Genomic DNA, 19760 nt, shown 5'->3' on the forward strand with positions numbered 1-19760 from the left:
AAATCTGCTGTAAACCATCAATGGCAACTGGTTCAAGTTCACATGATACACATGACCTCATACAACCTTTGATTAAAGAACTGCATGAATAAGATGGTACATTCTGTGGCCATATTGAATAGAACAAGAATTTCGGATGTTGCACAGGCTACATTCTACAATATAATTGGGTTTTTTTCTGCATTGATTTCATACGCCTTGAAAACCTAACCCTCTAGGAAAATTAATTAGGAATGTAATAATGCTCCTTAGCTAAGTCTTATCAAATTTCCTGATTTTAGAACGTCTGTCTCTTCAACAAATCATTTTGTTTTATATAAGCCCAAACTTAGTGAATGGTGTGGTGGGAGAAACTTTCTGCTCAGGATGTTCAGTGTGTCCCTGTGCTGAGAGAGAAGTTGAGAACTTGCCAAGATGGAGTAGTTCCAGGAATTTATTTCAAGCATTTTAATTGGGGTGCAGAATCAAGAATAGAGAAGGAGTAAGAGAAAATAAAAATATGGAAAACCATTGACTGGGGTGAAGACTTTGCTAGGTTCTAAATTACAATGTCCAGACTGGTAGCTTTTTACAACAAATTCTAGAACAATCCATGGGCTGAAATAAAATATACACAGCTGTTTTTAACAATTTTTCCTCAGAGTGTTTTAATTTAATGCGAAGAGTTTTTCTTTTGAGGAAAAACAATATTTCAGAATTCAAAGACAGCTATTAGAATGATTAATAAAACAGACTGCAAAGGCAGATATTATGCATAATACATAATAATGTGATTGTTTCATTGTAACTTATACTGTGCTCTAAGGTTTAAACAAAATGTATGAATTCAGCCAAAGACTTTATTAAACAGGAATTTCCTACTGGGTACAATTTGATTTGCCTCATCCTTTACTTATGGTAAGTTGAATAAATCACAGTATCTGAGTTTGCACAACACACTAAATCATAAACCATATCCATCCATCCATCAGAATAGAATTGGAAGGGTACCTTGGACATCTTCTAGTCCAGGTCTGTCCAGACTCTTCTTAAAACCTCCAGTGATGAAGTGCCCATGATTTCTGAAGGCAAACTGTTCCACTGGTTAATTGTCGTCACCATTAGGAAGTTTGTCCTTAATTCCCGGTTGCTTCTCTCCTTGATTAGTTTCCATCCATTGTTTCTTGTCCTACCCTCTGGTGCTTTGGAAAATAAGTTGCTCTTTGCTACAGCCTCTCAAATACTGGAATACTACTATCATGTCACCCTTAGTTCTTTTCTCTAGGCTAGCCAAATCCAAATTGCAACCGTTCTTCATGTTTTTTAGTCTCCAGGCCTTTCATCGTCTTAGTTGCTCTTCTTTGCACTTTTTCCAAAGAGTAAACATTTTTTGTAGGGTGGTGACCAATACTAGATGCAGTATTCCAGGTGTGGCCTTACTAAAGCTTTATAAAGTGGTACTAATACTTCAGTGGATCACTAATACTTCACATGATATGAAAGTAATAAGGTTCATATAGCATACTACATAACCCATTTGTCTTCCCAAATTTTGTGAAACTAAAGTTATATACAAAGTTCATTTTGAGACACTGAGTGAAGATTAAACATTGTTGTCATGGGTGTTCATAGGAGATCAAGTAAACAAATGACATGATTTTGATTGCAATTGTGATTAGTGTTTGTAATTACACTCATTTGCTTGATGTCACAAAGTGCATGTCATTGTTCTGAGTTCATGGGTTATTATGGATGTTTATGCATATGTATATCCACTAATAATATTTTACATTTTTAGGATTAGTATCACTTTGGAGAATTCAGATTTGAGTTAAACTCATTAGACAAAACAGTTAGAGTCCTCCTTCCAAAGGGGAAGAGGCCAGGGGTGGGATTCAACAGGTGTTACTACCGGTTCGGTAACTACATTTTGTGTACTTATATTAGGGACTCTCCAGAAAGAACAAATGATCTTGAATGCTTGTCTCCTCCCACTTTTTTTGGTTGAAAACAGAACCTTAAAAAAACTAAGCAGCTGCCATATAGAAGCACCCAGATTTTAGGCTGTGGATTACATACACAAATTAGAAGGAACAAGTGTACTCCAAGGTCAACCTAGATTGCCACATTTTATCCACAGGGGGACAGGGAGAGAGCCCTACTAACTAGAATGATCAAAAGTGCAATCTTCTTGCTCAAGAGATCTCCAAACTTGGCAACTGTGGACTTCAACTCCCAGAATTCCTCAGCCAGCAAAGCTGGCTGAGGAATTCTGGGAGTTGAAGTCCACAAGTCTTAAAGTTGCCAAGTTTGGGGAACCCTGTTTTGCTATTCCGTCATAATTACAGTTCAAAGATTCCAACCTAAATATTTTTTCTAAGAAATTGTTCTTGCTGTTCTGATGAAGATTAGTGGAAGCAGTTGAAGGCTGCAGCCTGACTTGTTTATAATTTTTGAAAGTAAAACTCCTACATTAACAAAAATGTCTCGGAGTCTTGCTCAGCTTCTCGGGTCATGTCATATATCACATATCCACATAAATAAAACTCTGGGCAACCGTCAGATGGGAAACATTAGCTACACCAAATGGTAACCTATTTCCAGTGGTCTTCGGATAACGTCATCCTAGAGTGGCGTCCCTGGATTCGCAAAGTGTTTTGCTCCAACCAAACGGTAACAAGCTCAACTCTCTCAATCCAGCAGCGCATCAGAAGCGCTTGTTTACCCCCAAGGGATCTTCCCGCTTCGTAGTCTGGCCTACTTTCCTTCGCCGTTTCTAAGTAGGGCGACGCTGCTCAACTCCTCACACCTTCCGACGCAGCTCCCGGGCTTCCTCCCAAATCTCAGGCCACCGGCTCGTCAAACGCCTCGCAAGCCGCGAGGAAAAAAATACACTCCTCCCTCGGTAGTCCGCTCCTGCGCCCCCGACCCCCCCCCCCCACCGGTGACGCGCATGCTCCGTGGCCGGGAGCGCCACTGCTTCTGGGCGGGGCAAGGAGGGCGAAGTCCGAGGCTGGCATGGAAGTCCGCCGCGGGAGCCGGAGGTAGCCCAGCGGCGTCCCGCCCAGCCCCGCCGACCCCTCGCCCGGCGCCATGGTGCTGGACAGCTTGGCCCGCATCGTCAAAGTGCAGCTGCCGGCTTACCTCAAGCGCCTGCCGCTGCCGGAGAGCGTCGGCGGCTTCCTAAGGCTGACAGGTTAGGCGGGGGCAGCGCCGGGTTGTCTGGGATGGGAGGGCACGGGGGTGGGGTGGGGGGCGTTCGCTCTCCGCTCGGCTTCAGGGAATGGACGCTTGCACAATTCAAGTCGGTTCGGAAATCAACTCCGTCGGATTCAATGGGGAGCCTTCAGTCGGGCAGCCTCCTCCGCCCGCGTCCTGCAGCTGTCTTGGACTACAGTTCCCAGTATCCCCCTCCACGTGAGGCTCCCTCCGAGACGGGCACGCAGCCTTTCTGCGGCTCCTCCCTTGGCTGGCTTGGTTCCAGGGCCGGGAAACATGCAACGCTTACTGGTTGGTCTTCCAGCAGAGAGAATGTAACTTAGGTTCGCACGTGGTGGTTCGCTTAGGGCTGGCTTATTCTTTGTAAAGAAAAAGAAAAAATCTCATGACTGGCTTGCAGCCATCCATGAAGCCAGTGTTATACACTGGTTTGTCATGGTGGATAAATCCATACTTGAGTGGTGCCAGGTTGGCTTTTAGTCTTCCATGCTGGGGGGAGGGATGTCAAAACGAGCTTTGTTTTGATAGAAACTCATGACTTAATCTACATGCATCCGCTATCTTAATGCAAATACAAAAGATTGTTTGAATGATCCTGTTGTCCTGCTTGTTTCATCATTGTGGTTTGTCTCAATAGCTTGTAAAAGTCACATCCTACAATAGTTTTATTTCTAAAGTTGTTGTTTTTACATTCATATTCCAAAGGGTCTGTTTTCCAGTGCAATTTTAGGCACATTTAAATGTTGCTGTAGATAATGTAGTTTCCCAGAAGATGAAAGCATCTGGATCACCTTTTTTAAAGTTATTGATGCAGTTTGATCTGGGCAGTATGTATCCTCATTGATGTCTTTTAAATATTGTAAGCCACTCTGTCTTTTGGGAGTTGGGTGACTTCAATAAATTATTGATTTAAAAAGTAAGCTAATTTACATGCTAGGTAATTCTATGGCTGTAGAAAATGGAAAAGTTTCCTGAAAGGCAAACACAAACCATTTCCATGCTGTTGCCAGAACCCTCTGTAATATCACCAGGAGTTTCTGCTTGAGAAAACCTTTATATAATATGTAAAAGAAAAATTGTACGGAACTTTTACTCATTCATGTTTATCTTCAATGGCAATACGATTTTGAAATAAATTTTAGATTTTGTCCTCTGTCACTTCACTGTGTATTTATTTACAGGATAAGGTAAGTAGTGAAATCATATTTGTAGAACCAAGATTATTGAATCATGTATCTTGTGTCTATATTGATTTTGATTTTACAGTTTTATGTGTTTTGATTGTTTATTCAAGCCACTCAGATAACTAGTGGAGTAAAAAGGTACATAAGCAATGATGATAACTTTATACAAGAAATTTTGCAAGGAAGTGTTCATTTAGTACGTTTATATGGCCACCCATCTTCCATGAAGTGACTTTGGGTGGCATACAGTACAACCGTTAAATAAAAATGTGTAAAAATTAATATAAGCATACAGTAGAGGAGTGAGTAGATTAAATAGAATGCCAGAGCCATCTTAAGAGAACTCCAAGTCAGGTCTTGACAGACTAATGAAACATTAGCAGTGATGGAACTAACTTCACTCTGGAAGGTGGAGAATGTTCCACAAGCAGGGCACCTGGGCAGAGAAGGCCCCCTGCTTCGACCAGCCAAGTCAAACAGACAATGCCTTCCCTTTCTGCCAGCTCTAATGGGGACAGACAGATGCAATTGCGGATGGGTGGTCCTTCAGGCAACCCAGTCCCATGCCATGAAGTATAGCCAACATTCTTCATTGGGATAAGTTACTTTTTTTCTCTTTTATTCTTACAAGTTAATTATGCCCTGATGATCTGTTTCTGTGCATGTTTCTGTCCTGAGTGATATTTTTATTTCTCATATTTCTAAATCATTCATCACTGAAGAGTTGTTATACCAATAAAAGAATAATTATAGTTTGAACTGTGGAGTCCTTGGTGCTTCTGAGCTTGGTAGTTTTCTTGCAGATGTTTCACTACCAAACTAGGTAACATCATCAGTGCACTTCAGCCTACCTCTATCATAGCATGTAATGGAATATATATGTTGGAGATCAATATAAACTTTGTGACAGTAGCTGGAGAGGAAAGGTATGTGAACTTCCTGAGAAAGTAAGCCAAACGCTTGACTTGTTCTCTTTCTTGTGTTAATAGAGCAAGGATCACTTCTTTCATCCCTGAGCACGATCAGTTTTCCTGACTCAGCATGAGATAAATATATTTGCCAAATGGCATGTTCATCTTGTTTTCCCTCTATTAAAACTACTGGTTAGATGTACACAACATGCCAAAGTCTGTCAAAGATCTAACAGCTGTATATACAAAGCATACTAAGGTTGGTTACTTTTAACCTTGATTAATTTGTGAGAAGGTCATTTTGTGTGAATTCAGTTGACTTGATTGTGCAAACTCAAAAACGAGTTAATTCTGCAAGCAGATTAAGTTTATTTTGAAAGTTTACACAGATAGTTTTCTCAATAAACATAGCATATCTATCAACTGTTTTTATTTCATTTTTTAAAAAGTCTTGTTTCCAGCTATGAACTGTTCCTAGGCTGACCTGCCTAATAAATTCAGAAGTTTGGAGAGATAAGTAAGCTTCACTCAAATGAGTGTACTGATTCTGTAGACTCTATATAACTACACAGTTCAAAACTAGTTAGAAGTGACAAACACAGTTGAAAGGCCAACATGGGGTAGAGGATAAAATGCTTTGAGAGAAAAGGAATCTTGTTCAGCCTGCCTTTCTTGACTGACTGCAGCTTTGGAAATTTTATCTATCAATTTGTGAAGTACAGAACATTTTCCTGTACACACGGAAGGTCACCTTCAGGTCCACAATTTTATTGCCTTATTTGCCTCTTCCTGTTCCATTCATGTGTGTTCTTGCATTAGGCTAGATATCTGTTATTGGCAGAGTTACAGTAGATAGAGAAGCTCAGCCCTGCCTGGATTGCTGCCCCCCCAGAATATGGTGTTTCCTTATGTTAGCCTAGCAAATTGGTCATGAGGTAAAATGATGCTTCTATGGAAGGCTATTACTCAAAAAACATTGTGCAGTTATTTTGCGTAAAAAATTTCTGGGTAACCATCGAAGTTTCAAGACACAGTAAAAGGCGTACCACATAAAATAGATTTTCCTGTCAAACTCTAATATACTGAGCTCCTGCAATGCCAGTGGAAGACCTATGTATTCTAGAGGCCGAGGGATCAGTGCTTCTGCTCTCACTCCACTTTGTACGTTCATATTAGATGTGGTTTCATAAAATGGTCTTCTGCTTTTGCTTTCAAGGATATTCATCCACATTTTCCATCAAGCTGTGTATTCTAACCCAGAGTTTGGTTTTTATTGTTCTGATGAAGACATAATAAATTATTAATAAATAAAAATACAGTAAATAAACATACACAATATAAAATCCCTTGTGTTACGTTTTATTCAATTACTTCACATAACACCTCAGATTAGGTTTTTTTACTAGTTTCAGGTACAGGATATTTTAGGAAGTCAATCACTGTCTTACCATAAGCATATTGTGTTAGCCAGGCTATTGTGTTAATTCATCAAATTATTCAATAATTTTATACAGCATGTTGCATGAATCTAATTTTCATGATTTTAACCATACTTAAAAATAACTGAGTTCACATGTTATGTTAATCATTGAATATGTCAACTTAGTTTGCATACACAATGCCATAAAACATGGCTTACAAATCTTAGGGACCCGGTTCACAGGACAAATTATGCCATAATTTGATTTAATTCTGATTTAACAGTGGTTGTGAACTGAACAACTGATTATTTGTAAAAATAATAAACATGCGGTAAATAAATGTTCCACAAACCAATGACTAAGCAAACCATTTTTGGTTCTTGTTGAACGTTTACAAAAAACTATTTAGTGAGCCGGAACTTCCGGTTTGGGTTTCTTCAGCGACAGACCGAAATCCGCGATCGTGCACGGTTTCGATCTGTGCTCGCTGCTGGAGCGCCCCAATCCTTTGGATTTGGGGCTGAAGCCACCCCATAGAGGTGGTGAAGAGGGGGGAGACTGCTAGCTAAGTGAAGGGGAGCCGCATCTCTCCTCCTTGGCTGGTCTAAACTCCCTTTCCCGAAGGCAGTTGCAGCGGTGGTCAGAAATGGCCACCTCAAAGAAGAACCCGACTGGATAAGATTGTGCAGGAGGAAGACAAAGAGAAAAGCAGGACAGACCAGGCTAAACAACAGAGAACATCTAAATAAGGTACCCTGAATCTAAAAGTACTTAGAGGGATACTTCTGAAAGAAGACTTTTAAGCAGCGAAGGAGAGAGAAAAGGAGGTTAAAAACCCTTTTTTAAAAAACCTTTATATTGACAATTACAAATGATATGGAAAGAAATCTGTACTAATTTACCTTGACACTAATAGGAAACTTTAAGCTGAAATTTAAGTGTCGAAAGGAGAATAAAGATTTTTTCTTTGGTCATTTTAAAGCCCTAAAAAGGAGAAGAGTAGAGGCAAAAGGGTGGAACTTGGAATCATGGAAAAATGGAGTGCCACCTGGAAAAATAAAGAGGATTAACGGTGAAACTTTGAAAAGACTTCCGAGGATACATTGTAACTGAAACCTTATTAAAGGATACAGTAACCCACGGAAAGGAAAAGTAAAGGAAAGAAACAAGAAGGAACAGTCTGGGATCACCTGGTGATATTTAAAAAAGGTGTTTTTTGGCATTGGTCTTTTCTTTCTTCTCTGTTTTTCCTTAAAGTCAATTGGGTGGTTGTTCAAAAGTGTTTAAAATGGCAACACTCCTGGAGGAATTGAAGATGAGTCTTAAAAAACAGAAGATGCAGAAAGGGGAGGAAGATCCTTTGGGTTCGTATTTGAATTTCTTGAAATGGAGATCCTGAACTATGAAAAGCAAAAGGAAAAGCTTCAAGAGCAAGAAGAAGGGCGGGACAAAGAAGAAGCCATTTTCAATGATCAAATAATGCAAAGTGTGGTAATAAGGGGAAAAGGGGGGAAAGGAGTTAAAAGTTTGAGATTAAAGGGAACAGCCAAAAAGAAAAATAGTCTGAAAAGGAAGTATAACAGCAAGGAGAAACAGAAAAGAAAACCACAGAAGGGAAAATTAGAGAAGGGTATAAAAAAGGGGATGAGAAAAAGAGGGGGAAGTTAGAAAGGGAAAGAACTCATGAGGGATAAAAGCAGGAAATAAAGAAAAAGGGGAAACGTACTGGGATTAAAGGGATTTACTCAGCTAGAAAACACAGAGACAATGGCTAAATTAAGTTAAAAGTGAGGATTCTAAAAGGTAAAAAAGATAGTGATGTGACAGTAGAATACTGTAATGAGTTAGAAATGAAATAAGTAAATAATCTATGAGATAAAACTATTGTTATGTAATGGTATGTTTATAATTAATGCAATAATAAAGAAGAGAGGGAAACATTGTAATTGTTTCTAAAGATTGATAAAATATTGAAAAGAAATGGGAAAGATTTATAAGGCAATTTATACCAGTTACTAGAATGAATTTGAATAATTATTTTGCTTATTAATAGTAAATAAAACTGTATGATTATCCAATGGTATGCTTATTAACAGTTAAGTAATAACGAAGAAGGGAGGGAAACATTTCAACTGTTCTCAAAGATTGATAAATATTGAAAAGAAATGTGAAAGATTTACATGAATTTGTAAATGAATTTGAATAACTATTTTGTTCACTATTGTTTATATATATATATATATATATATATATATATATATATATGTTTTCTGAGGTTCTCATGGTATTTGTATGTGGATCTTTGCTTCGACCAGCCAAGTCAAACAGACAATGCCTTCCCTTTCTGCCAGCTCTAATGGGGACAGACAGATGCAATTGCGGACGGGTGGTCCTTCAGGCAACCCAGTCCCATGCCATGAAGTATAGCCAACATTCTTCATTAGGATAAGTTACTTTTTTTCTCTTTTATTCTTACAAGTTAATTATGCCCTGATGATCTGTTTCTGTGCATGTTTCTGTCCTGAGTGATATTTTTATTTCTCATATTTCTAAATCATTCATCACTGAAGAGTTATTATACCAATAAAAGAATAATTATAGTTTGAACTGTGGAGTCCTTGGTGCTTCTGAGCTTGGTAGTTTTCTTGCAGATGTTTCACTACCAAACTAGGTAACATCATCAGTGCACTTCATTCAGCCTACCTCTATCATAGCATGTAATGGAATATATATGTTGGAGATCAATATAAACTTTGTGACAGTAGCTGGAGAGGAAAGGTATGTGAACTTCCTGAGAAAGTAAGCCAAACGCTTGACTTGTTCTCTTTCTTGTGTTAATAGAGCAAGGATCACTTCTTTCATCCCTGAGCATGATCAGTTTTCCTGACCCAGCATGAGATAAATGTATTTGCCAAATGGCATGTTCATCTTGTTTTCCCTCTATTAAAACTACTGGTTAGATGTACACAACATGCCAAAGTCTGTCAAAGATCTAACAGCTGTATATACAAAGCATAATAAGATTGGTTACTCTTAACCTTGATTAATTTGTGAGAAGGTCATTTTGTGTGAATTCAGTTGACTTGATTGTGCAAACTCAAAAACGAGTTAATTCTGCAAGCAGATTAAGTTTATTTTGAAAGTTTACACAGATAGTTTTCTCAATAAACATAGCATATCTATCAACTGTTTTTATTTCATTTTTAAAAAGTCTTGTTTCCAGCTATGAACTGTTCCTAGGCTGACCTGCCTAATAAATTCAGAAGTTTGGAGAGATAAGTAAGCTTCACTCAAATGAGTGTACTGATTCTGTAGACTCTACATAACTACACAGTTCAAAACTAGTTAGAAGTGACAAACACAGTTGAAAGGCCAACATGGGGTAGAGGATAAAATGCTTTGAGAGAAAAGGAATCTTGTTCAGCCTGCCTTTCTTGACTGACTGCAGCTTTGGAAATTTTATCTATCAATTTGTGAAGTACAGAACATTTTCCTGTACACACGGAAGGTCACCTTCAGGTCCACAATTTTATTGCCTTATTTGCCTCTTCCTGTTCCATTCATGTGTGTTCTTGCATTAGGCTAGATATCTGTTATTGGCAGAGTTACAGTAGATAGAGAAGCTCAGCCCTGCCCGGATTGCTGCCCCCAGAATATGGTGTTTCCTTATGTTAGCCTAGCAAATTGGTCATGAGGTAAAATGATGCTTCTATGGAAGGCTATTACTCAAAAAACATTGTGCAGTTATTTTGCGTAAAAATTTCTGGGTAACCATCGAAGTTTCAAGACACAGTAAAAAGCGTACCACATAAAATAGATTTTCCTGTCAAACTCTAATATACTGAGCTCCTGCAATGCCAGAGGAAGACCTATGTATTCTAGAGGCCGAGGGATCAGTGCTTCTGCTCTCACTCCACTTTGTACGTTCATATTAGATGTGGTTTCATAAAATGGTCTTCTGCTTTTTGCTTTCAAGGATATTCATCCACATTTTCCATCAAGCTGTGTATTCTAACCCAGAGTTTGGTTTTTATTGTTCTGATGAAGACATAATAAATTATTAATAAATAAAAATACAGTAAATAAACATACACAATATAAAATCCCTTGTGTTACGCTTTTATTCAATTACTTCACATAACACCTCAGATTAGGTTTTTACTAGTTTCAGGTACAGGATATTTTAGGAAGTCAATCACTGTCTTACCATAAGCATATTGTGTTAGCCAGGCTATTGTGTTAATTCATCAAATTATTCAATAATTTTATACAGCATGTTGCATGAATCTAATTTTCATGATTTTAACCATACTTAAAAATAACTGAGTTCACATGTTATGTTAATCATTGAATATGTCAACTTAGTTTGCATACACAATGCCATAAAACATGGCTTACAAATCTTAGGGACCGAGTTCACAGGACAAATTATGCCATAATTTGATTTAATTCTGATTTAACAGTGGTTGTGAACTGAACAACTGATTATTTGTAAAAATAATAAACATGCGGTAAATAAATGTTCCACAAACCAGTGACTAAGCAAACCATTTTTGGTTCTTGTTGAACGTTTACAAAAACTATTTAGTGAGCCGGAACTTCCGGTTTGGGTTTCTTCAGCGACAGACCGAAATCCGCGATGGTGCACGGTTTTGATCTGTGCTCGCTGCTGGAGCGCCCCAATCCTTTGGATTTGGGGCTGAAGCCACCCCATAGAGGTGGTGAAGAGGGGGGAGATTGCTAGCTAAGTGAAGGGGAGCCGCATCTCTCCTCCTTGGCTGGTCTAAACTCCCTTTCCCGAAGGCAGTTGCAGCGGTGGTCAGAAATGGCCACCTCAAAGAAGAACCCGACTGGATAAGATTGTGCAGGAGGAAGACAAAGAGAAAAGCAGGACAGACCAGGCTAAACAACAGAGAACATCTAAATAAGGTACCCTGAATCTAAAAGTACTTAGAGGGATACTTCTGAAAGAAGACTTTTAAGCAGCGAAGGAGAGAGAAAAGGAGGTTAAAAACCCTTTTTTAAAAAAACCTTTATATTGACAATTACAAATGATATGGAAAGAAATCTGTACTAATTTACCTTGACACTAATAGGAAACTTTAAGCTGAAATTTAAGTGTCGAAAGGAGAATAAAGATTTTTCTTTGGTCATTTTAAAGCCCTAAAAGGAGAAGAGTAGAGGCAAAAGGGTGGAACTTGGAATCATGGAAAAATGGAGTGCAACCTGGAAAAATAAAGAGGATTAACGGTGAAACTTTGAAAAGACTTCGAGGATACATTGTAACTGAAACCTTATTAAAGGATACAGTAACCCACGGAAAGGAAAAGTAAAGGAAAGAAACAAGAAGGAACAGTCTGGGATCACCTGGTGATATTTAAAAAGGTGTTTTTTGGCATTGGTCTTTTCTTTCTTCTCTGTTTTTCCTTAAAGTCAATTGGGTGGTTGTTCAAAAGTGTTTAAAATGGCAACACTCCTGGAGGAATTGAAGATGAGTCTTAAAAACAGAAGATGCAGAAAGGGGAGGAAGATCCTTTGGGTTCGTATTTGAATTTCTTGAAATGGAGATCCTGAACTATGAAAAGCAAAAGGAAAAGCTTCAAGAGCAAGAAGAAGGGCGGGACAAAGAAGAAGCCATTTTCAATGATCAAATAATGCAAAGTGTGGTAATAAGGGGAAAAGGGGGGAAAGGAGTTAAAAGTTTGAGATTAAAGGGAACAGCCAAAAAGAAAAATAGTCTGAAAAGGAAGTATAACAGCAAGGAGAAACAGAAAAGAAAACCACAGAAGGGAAAATTAGAGAAGGGTATAAAAAAGGGGATGAGAAAAAGAGGGGGAAGTTAGAAAGGGAAAGAACTCATGAGGGATAAAAGCAGGAAATAAAGAAAAAGGGGAAACGTACTGGGATTAAAGGGATTTACTCAGCTAGAAAACACAGAGACAATGGCTAAATTAAGTTAAAAGTGAGGATTCTAAAAGGTAAAAAAGATAGTGATGTGACAGTAGAATACTGTAATGAGTTAGAAATGAAATAAGTAAATAATCTATGAGATAAAACTATTGTTATGTAATGGTATGTTTATAATTAATGCAATAATAAAGAAGAGAGGGAAACATTGTAATTGTTTCTAAAGATTGATAAAATATTGAAAAGAAATGGGAAAGATTTATAAGGCAATTTATACCAGTTACTAGAATGAATTTGAATAATTATTTTGCTTATTAATAGTAAATAAAACTGTATGATTATCCAATGGTATGCTTATTAACAGTTAAGTAATAACGAAGAAGGGAGGGAAACATTTCAACTGTTCTCAAAGATTGATAAATATTGAAAAGAAATGTGAAAGATTTACATGAATTTGTAAATGAATTTGAATAACTATTTTGTTCACTATTGTTTATATATATATATATATATATATATATATATATTGTTTTTGCTATGTTTTTTAGAATTTTTCTTTTTACATTTTTAGGGGGAAGTACCAAGCAGAGTCTGAATGATGAGATTTACAAGATATAAAATAGATATTAGAAATTTGAATGTTATAATTTTAGAATATACAAATTCAATGTTTAATGAAATTTCATATGATAATAATAAGAAGATTTAAAGGTGTTGCACTTTGATTGGCAATCATAGGGGGAATTTTGCTTTTTAAGAATGTTGGAAGAGAACATAATGAAATTGTAAACAAGACAGACAAAAGTATAAGTATAATGAATAAAAAGAAATAGAAATTTAGGTAAAAGAAATACAATTAAATAAGAAGAAAATGAGATAATCATAAAAGAAAATTAAGAGAAGTAAAGGGAGAAATTGTGAGAAGTTCAAGAGTAATAAGATATGAAGTTGAATATATAAGATGAATATGCATATGAAATTGTGGCTGTATGGAAATGTGATAACCCGGAACCATGCTGTACTCAAATAAAATGTTTTATTTGTTTTGTTAAAACTCAATAAAACTTTATTTAAAAAAAACTATTTAGCGAGCCCAGCACATATATTAAAGACAACTAGTAATCTGTCCTACACAATCTGGTTTTATGAAAGTTCACCAAGTACTTGATAATCATCTCCGTTGAGAGCCAGTCTATTACGTTATTAGTATTATTCTCCTAGAAACTAGGAGACTGAATTGTAATTCACTTTAGGCATGAAAACTGACTTCGAACATGTCACTGTCTCTCAGCCCAAATCACCTAACAAGGTGATGGTTGTAGGAAAAACAAGATGAGGAAGGAGAGTTAGATATGTTTACAACCTTGAGTTGTTTATAAAAATAATAAAAGTGGGATTAATTTTTTTAAATAAAAAATATTCTGATTATTTGTTTGGAAAAAATCAAAACCAGACTACCACAATGAGCACATTTAGAAAGTTATTACTTGATTTTCTCACATCTCAATGCCTTGGTTCCCTTTGTAGCTATAGTTCTGTTGAATTTTTTATAGTAAAGGCTGCAGTTAAGATACATTGTAGAAAACATTAGGACAAAAGTATAATTTCAGCCTTTACTCACATGATCCATGTACAATATGTGATAAACTCAATCTAAAAATTGCAGGCAAATCACTTTGGGAAGGTAGGGAGGAGTTCTGAGAAAAGGTAATATTTCAGATTATTTTATTCATAATCAAGTGTTTAAACTATTTCAGTTACTGCAAGATGAATTTGGATTATCTAACCTTAACGAGAGGCAGTGTTCTATTAAAATATTTCACAATTCTGTATTAGCAGTATCTACTTTTAAATCATACCAAATACATCTTTAGTCTCTGAAATTAAGTATAATACGTTTAAACTGTAAGTGGAATGATTCATGTGAAACATGACATGCTTTTGTTCTTTTTCTTCTGTTGTCTCTTTGAGTCCCCCCTCTTACTTTCTTTCCAAGTTGTTTACATTTTAAAGCAAGGAAACAAAAAGTATGCTGAATCACAATCTGTTTGGTCCCTTTGTAGCCCAATCCAATGTGTTATGCAGACCAAAGGAAAGCAGCAGCAAAATACAACTTGAAAGGATATGCTGGATCTTCTTTTGGCACGTATAGAGTGTCTTTTTATGACAAACCAACGTTGATTATGTTTTTATATTTTTTCTACTTCTTCCTTGTTAATTAATGTTTGTCTTCAGCAAAAAGCTTAAAAATTGATTTCCACTTCATTGGGATGCAAGATGAAGAAGCAATAAAGACTTGTTACATTTGGCATTGCATTGTGCTCTTAGTTATACCTTCCTGCTCTTGTTTCCTATTTCTGTTCCAAAGAATTCTACTGTAGTACACCATATCACCCAAAATGACTCTGCTTTTTATACTAAAATTGGTGATATCATTCTGCAATTTGTATCTATTCTCTGCAGAGGATATGTGGCTGCCTGGCAGAGGGGAATATCTGTCCCCATTCAAGACACTGTATTAGATGCCTAGGTAGTCCTTCTTTAGTGACAATTGGGACCAGCACCTTTGCACAGTACAAAATTATGGGAGTGAAAGTGTATTTTCTAGCTCAAAACTAACAAGGTTAATGTGTTTCACACATTGTTTTTTTTTCTCCTAACCATTCCCAATCCTTTGGAATGCTAGTCCTGGCCCTGGGATAATTAACAAGAAGGGAATTAATGTTTGTATATGTTTGTATAAGGTTTGCTGCAGAATATTGATCTATAACATGCTTGTGGCATGTGCTCAGTTTCAGAATGGCTGCGGTTATTGCCTTTCCTGGGTGTCCTTGCTCTGCTGGGGTATCTTGCTATTCGCCCATTCCTTCCCAAGAAGAAACAGCAGAAGGACAGCTTGATTAATCTCAAGATCCAGAAGGAGAATCCCAAAGTAGTAAACGAAATCAACATTGAGGATCTATGTCACACTAAGGCAGTGTACTGCAGATGCTGGCGCTCTAAAACAGTGAGTTTTATTGAATTTGCTATACCCTTTTTACTTAAGATCATTCTTGTCTCTTATGATATAGAGTGGTTCGCTTCTTTTAAAAGTCACAACTGTGCACTTCAGGGTAGAATGCCCTACACAGTTTATCATCAGTGAAGAATTAATACTAAATACCTGCATTTTTAAATCTATTTAGTAGCTGAAAAAATTGTTGGCTATAGTCCTCCAGGATCATTGGGAAAGTAATGCTGAGAGCTTTGTAAGTGCTTTTGTGAACCAGCATGGTCCTGGTAATTGGCAAACCCAAGCTACCAGGCCATATATATTCACCATGAATTATAATTCAAATGATTTAAACTCTTTTGCTTTCATTTAGCTTCCGACATGTTGTTGAATTTTGCAAGGGTGAATTTGCTGGAGAAAGAACAACAGCTATTATATAAATGTGATCTGTCCATTTTATTTAATTGGCTAAGGATAGCATGCAATTCCATGATTAGGACAAGTGTTATAAATCATATTATGCGATATCATAAACCATAGTTGAATTTGGATAAAGAACCCAATAAAATTGTGGTCTCATTATTTATGATTTGATGTGTCCAAATTGCCACCTTTACTCAATTCTTTGAACGTGTCTTACACTAAGCAGAATTCTCTACATTTTGTATGTAATTTAATATAATTTTATTGCCACCAGACAGTTGTAATTAAAGAGGAGGAAAGTGAAGATATAAGCAAAGTACAGCCAGCATCAAATGAATTCTCAAAGTAAAGTTTATTAATGTAGATATTTTAAACCAAGCCTATTGTGATATATAAACCACACTTTATACCTTAACATATGGCAAGCCAAGCCAATTGTTGAGGTTAAACTAAATAGGAATAGATTTTGGACAGAATATTTTTGTAGCTATTCATTTCTAATCACTGCTCACTCCTGTTTAAGCCATTGTTTTAAAGAATACATATTAGATGTCAACTTCTTCAATAGCTCTTAGTATTGGTGATGAATAAAAATACTATATAATTTAAAGCACCAAGAGAGTCATTTAGATTTCAGTTTACATTTTGGATACTTCTCCTTGGTGATTTATTACCCACACTAGCCTACCAACCTCATCTGAGTTTGTATTGTGTTTATTAATGTATTTGAGGGTAACCTGTCCCTCAATCTCAATTATAGTCCTAAAACTATTAACATTCAGGTCACCTACTTTTTCTGTTTTTGTTTCAGTTCCCTGTCTGTGATGGCTCTCACAACAAACACAATGAGTCAACGGGCGATAATGTGGGTCCTTTAATACTCAGAAAAAAAGAAGTCTAGCAAACTCCTAAATATGCTGTGACTGAAGGGAAGTTCACTTGTATATGTTGGGCTTTCATTCTTGTAAATTACAGAAATAAATTTTAGTATATTTTTAGATTGTTAAATTTATACTTTGGTAGATGTTTGGTAATATGTTGTATATTTTATATAACAAAAATATGCATGTATGCTTTGTAATAATAGAATTATTATTTTTCCCAGAACTGCAGTGTTTGTAACAAAAATTAGAGTGAGAAAGAGAGACCTCTATTCTAATTACAGGTGTATCTACCCTACAGATATAAAACCAGCCGTAGTGCCAGATTGTCACAAAACTGGGAACTGATTTTTGGATGTTGTCAAAGATAGTCATGATTTTGGTCTTAAATGGGTTTAAGAATTTTTATACAAGCCAGTACATCAGTTTTAGTGTGACTAAGAATCACTTTTATACAAAACTTCAGATAGCATCTACACATACATACATACCATATGCTCACAGAAAACTTGCAAAATCTCGTTCTGCTTCGGATACCATGTGGTCTCCTCCCAGAAGATAACAAAACTGGTCATTGAGAAGATGTGTAGCATCCCTGACAATACTGTGGACCCTGGTCAAGCAACGCTTATATGCCATATCATGGATAGAAGAAGGTGAACTTCCAATAATCTTTTCTGCTATCTTCACAACATTCTGCATAGCCTTTCTATCAAGAGTAATACAATAGTTTTTGACTTAAAACCACAACTGACCCCAAATTTTCTGTTGCTAAGTTAGACATTTTTAAAGAGGGGTTTGCCTATTGTACGACTTTTCTTGCTATAGTTGTTAAGTCAATCCTTGCCGTTAGTAACCAAGTTGTTAAGGGAATTTGGCTTCCCCACTGACTTTGCTTGTCAGGAAGTCACAGAAGTTGATCATATGACCCTGGGATGCTGCAACCATTGTAAATATGAACCAGCTGCCAAGTGTCTGAATTTTGATCATGGGGATGGTGCAATGGTCGTAAGCGTGAAAAACAGTCATAAGTCACATTTCAGTGCTGTTGTAATTTTGAAGTCATTAAATGAACTGTTATTAAGTTGAGGACTACCTGTGCTGCCAAACCAAACAGTAATTTGCAATGACAGGATGCTTTCAATCATCCCTTTACAGAAAATAGTAAGGATAGGGGAAGATATGCTCTTCTCATACAATGCCCAAAATGCAGGCCCTGCAAACTTCCCCAGTTTCTCACTATTGAGTGACCAAGCTAACCTAGTTAGCTGCCCACCCAGAAACTTACTAACAGAACTCCACATTAATACACAGGTGTATGGGTGTGCCTGTCTTTTCTGAAATCAATGATCTCTTGTTTTTCCAACATTTAGAACCAGGCTGTTCTTATTACACTAGTCCACCACCTCCCCTCTGTAAGCCTCCTTATTATCATCCTGAATAAGGTCCATTACTGTTGTATTATCTCCATACTTTACAATATGGACGGTTACAAACATTGCACAATAGTCATGGGTCAACAGGGTGAACAACAATACACTTAGACCACAGCCCTGAGAACTTGTGCTCAAGAATATGGTGTTAGAAACATTAGCCCGAACTCGCACATACTGGGGCCTATCATAAGCAGCTACAATTCAAACCGCTAAAGCCAAAAACATAGTGGCCAAGGTTCCGTATTAGTTATTTAATTGTTCCACCTGGACTGGGATATTTGTAAGAGCAAATGCTAAGCAATCACATCTTCATCTATAAAACATAGCTAAGTATTTTCAGGTGGAGGCAGTGCATTTTCTGAAGCCAATTATCCATCAATGTATTTGTGTATTTATTAACTCATCAAAAATTCTTGTTTTTTAAAAAGGTACTTTATTTGTAGCCAGGACCCTCAATTGACCAGAGCAAATGGATGGATCTCCCCGAAAGGCAATGATTATTAACCATTATCTTTATAGGGGAATGGGAGAAGAATCTTGTTGAGATATACAGATCTCTTCTGCAAACAGGACCTCTTGCTTTCACAATACTGCAAAAAATAAAACTCTGGCATACTACTACTAATTTGTGGCTTTCCATGCATTTTGTCATATCTGTTTTGGAAAAACTTTCATATACGGAAAATTACTTGAACAATATTTATATATTTATGTATCTTGGATTCCTTTAGTTCTCTTAGTTAAAATATTTATAATATAATTACATATAATCAAAACTGATTATTAATCTGAATGCAAGAGTGTGCATAAACATTTTTAGTTACATGACTGACAACTTTTTTTGAAAAAAATTTTTTTTAAGTTAACTGCATGGAGAAATATAAGAATGTTCCGATTTGAAAAAGGCACTCAATGGCCAATTTACATAGTGCTATAAACCATGTGATTTTAAATTATGGTTCATGGCCCACTGTGTTCTATAAATGCCACCAGTTCTGGCTAAGAGTCTGGTTCTTCTCATAAGGAAGTCAGGCAGTATATTTCAGAATGCTATAACTCTTTTATGCAAACTTAGCAACAGTTTCAAATCCAAGAGAAATAATGGAGAGTTCAGCTCCAGTTAAACCAAAGACTAGAAATCGATGGAGCTGCCGTGGAAGAAGCACTTTAATGTTATAAAAGATGAAAAAATCTTAACCTATCTATACTACATTCAGCTAATTAAAATTTCCAAAAAATCTGTCCAAGTCTTAATGTACTTCAATATGCTTTGACTTCATAAGAGGTAAATGGTTTTGAGAAATATCTATACATGGTTTCTATCAGGACTTAAAATAATAATAATGCCATTATTTAATTTAAGATATATGGTATGTACATGCATGTATTACGTGTATAATGTCAATA

General features: G+C 36.6%; 1 protein-coding gene and 2 long non-coding RNA genes across 3 annotated transcripts; 1 reads left to right on the plus strand and 2 right to left on the minus strand.

Annotated features, from left to right (window-relative positions):
* Window positions 1–415: 415 nt before the first annotated feature.
* Window positions 416–2948, minus strand: LOC148130672 (uncharacterized). The gene is made up of 2 exons (XR_015749185.1): window positions 2787–2948; window positions 416–2755 (listed from the first exon to the last, which is right to left on the minus strand). It is a non-coding gene; the product is annotated as an uncharacterized LOC148130672 (long non-coding RNA).
* A 16-nt stretch (window positions 2949–2964) lies between these two features.
* Window positions 2965–18972, plus strand: LOC113415349 (CDGSH iron-sulfur domain-containing protein 2). Its single transcript, XM_026672710.2, has 3 exons — window positions 2965–3175; window positions 15414–15628; window positions 16848–18972. Exons 1-3 carry the CDS (start codon window positions 3073–3075, stop codon window positions 16935–16937), a joined length of 408 nt encoding a protein of 135 aa, XP_026528495.1. The 5' UTR covers window positions 2965–3072; the 3' UTR covers window positions 16938–18972.
* LOC148130673 (uncharacterized) lies at window positions 5639–8043 on the minus strand. Its single transcript, XR_015749186.1, has 2 exons — window positions 5888–8043; window positions 5639–5849 (listed from the first exon to the last, which is right to left on the minus strand). It is a non-coding gene; the product is annotated as an uncharacterized LOC148130673 (long non-coding RNA).
* Window positions 18973–19760: the final 788 nt, after the last annotated feature.

Source organism: Notechis scutatus, chromosome 4 (assembly GCF_049901735.1).
Source record: "Notechis scutatus isolate UNSWTSFEM ecotype Mainland chromosome 4, rNotScu1.2, whole genome shotgun sequence".
Classification (NCBI taxonomy): Eukaryota; Metazoa; Chordata; class Lepidosauria; order Squamata; family Elapidae; genus Notechis; species Notechis scutatus.

Excerpts from the sequence above, each read along its gene's own strand:
- LOC113415349 (XM_026672710.2), top strand. The coding sequence starts at position 3,073 with ATGGTGCTGGACAGCTTGGCCCGCATCGTCAAAGTGCAGCTGCCGGCT. Across the intron at positions 3,176-15,413 it reads CGGCTTCCTAAGGCTGACAG|TTTCAGAATGGCTGCGGTTA; the intron begins GTTAGGCGGGGG and ends GCATGTGCTCAG. Across the intron at positions 15,629-16,847 it reads GATGCTGGCGCTCTAAAACA|TTCCCTGTCTGTGATGGCTC; the intron begins GTGAGTTTTATT and ends TTTTTGTTTCAG.